Genomic DNA, 1,927 nt, shown 5'->3' on the forward strand with positions numbered 1-1,927 from the left:
TGTGTGTGTGTGTGTGTGTGTGTGTGTGTGTGTGTGTGTAAAGCAAGGTTTTAGATGTATTCATGGAACTTGACTTTCACAATCTGGAGCTGAGATGTCTTCTAGAGACTCAGGTGGTGAGGATGGTCCCACTACAGCAGACATGGGCTTTGTTTGAGGGATCTGCCTTCATCAGTGTGTTAATCCAACTATCAATGGTGGACCATGGAGAATGGATGGAAACTTGAGTTGGACCTAGTTGAACAGATGAGCCCTTATTCCCAGCTTCTTCCTCTATTGCATGTTCTCTTTATACCCAATTGTTGTGAGCTGTGTATCTTTGCCCATCATGTTTCCAGGGGTATTATTTTGCCTAGGGACAAGTATTCTGGGATGGGGTTGAGCAAGCATGAGCTGAGACCTCTGAGACTGTGAGCTTAGATGTATCTTCTCTCCTTTAAGTTGACCTATGTAGGCATTTTTTTCAGTGACAGAAAGCTAAATGGCACTTTGTAACCAATACTACTTGGAAATGGGACTCTGATCAAAGGAGAAGCCGACCCTTGAGAAGTAACAGTATGGTGACAACAGGGCTATTGGTGGCCACAGAGGAAAGAGAACTGGCCTCAAGGTTGCTGACCCACTGTCACCACTGGTGTCCACGGACTTTCTCTCTCTCTCTCTCTCTCTCTCTCTCTCTCTCTCTCTCTCTCTCTCTGATTTAGAGACTTTTTAGGTTGCGGATGTGGTCACACCAAAGAAACACAATAGAAACAATAGAAACTTTCAGCAGTTATTTCTATTTTATTAGAAAACAAAAATAATATTGGGTAATTACAAATAAAGAAAAGGTGTAGAGACAGGAAATAAACAGGGAAGAAAGAGTCCTTCAAGCAGAAACAACAAGAAGTACTTGTTTCCACATTCTGAAGGAGAACAGTGGAATGACTTCTGCAGGGGGTGGCTATTTGTTATTGGAGAGCAAACACCTCAGAGGAAGGTTAGAAATACCAAAGTAGAAAAGAAAGGAGCCCAGAATCTGGAAGCAAAGTCATAGGCCAGGGAGACATACCAGGACAGTAAATCCTGCCTGGAGGTTTGAGGAAAGGCTCTCGTTTCCTGGTGTCCATGACCGGGAAACAGAGACCTGGTAGCCATGCTAGCAGCAGCACTTCTTGCAGCCACACTTCTGCTGGCAGCAGCACTTCTGCTGACAACAGCCCTTCCCACAGCCACAGCCACAGCCGCAGCCACAGGAGCCACAGCCACAGGAATTGCAGCAGCTGCGGCGGCAGCAGCAGACTACCACAGGCTTGCAGCATCCACAGCAACCACAGCAGCCACCACAGCCGCCACAGCCACAGCCGCCACAGCCACAGCCGCCACAGCCACCACAGCCACAGCCACCGCAGCCACAGCCGCCACAGCCACAGCCACCGCAGCCGCAGCCACAGCCACCGCAGCCACAGCAGCCACAGCCGCCGCAGCCACAGCAACCACCACAGCAGCCTACCCGGTAGCATCTGCAGGTGGTGCAGCTGCAACAGTCGCCACAGCCGCCACAGCCACCACAACCACAGCCCATGGTGTCAGTAGAGAGGATTCAGGTGCAGTGAGGAGAGAGACTCGGGAGAGGAGAGGGAGATGTGATGCTCCTCCTGCAGGGAGAGCCCCTTAAGTACCATCTTGGGAAGTGGGGAAGGGGAAGGTTGGTGGACACATGACCTGAGGTCACTTCCTTGTGGAGCAGCTGCTGTTTCCCAACAGGGTCACCTAAAGTTCTCCCTTGTTTACATCCCACGCACTTCACATGACCTCGCTCACTTACTAGCAATGACTTTCCCTTTGTAAAGCTGTGGTCACAAGCAAGTGACGAGTAGCTGATGTGGGGGACAGGCACTCATCTTCACAGTAGCATACCACATCTTCCAGATTTGCAGAGAATTGG

General features: G+C 50.2%; 1 protein-coding gene across 1 annotated transcript; it reads right to left on the reverse strand.

The window, feature by feature from the left end:
* Nucleotides 1-772: 772 nt before the first annotated feature.
* LOC110321263 (small cysteine and glycine repeat-containing protein 6-like) lies at nt 773-1,624 on the reverse strand. Its single transcript, XM_021197449.1, has one exon. The coding sequence runs from the start codon at nt 1,562-1,564 to the stop codon at nt 1,139-1,141; it is 426 nt and encodes a 141-aa protein (XP_021053108.1). The 5' UTR covers nt 1,565-1,624; the 3' UTR covers nt 773-1,138.
* Nucleotides 1,625-1,927: the final 303 nt, after the last annotated feature.

Source organism: Mus pahari, chromosome 5 (assembly GCF_900095145.1).
Source record: "Mus pahari chromosome 5, PAHARI_EIJ_v1.1, whole genome shotgun sequence".
In the NCBI taxonomy this organism is placed as follows: domain Eukaryota; kingdom Metazoa; phylum Chordata; class Mammalia; order Rodentia; family Muridae; genus Mus; species Mus pahari.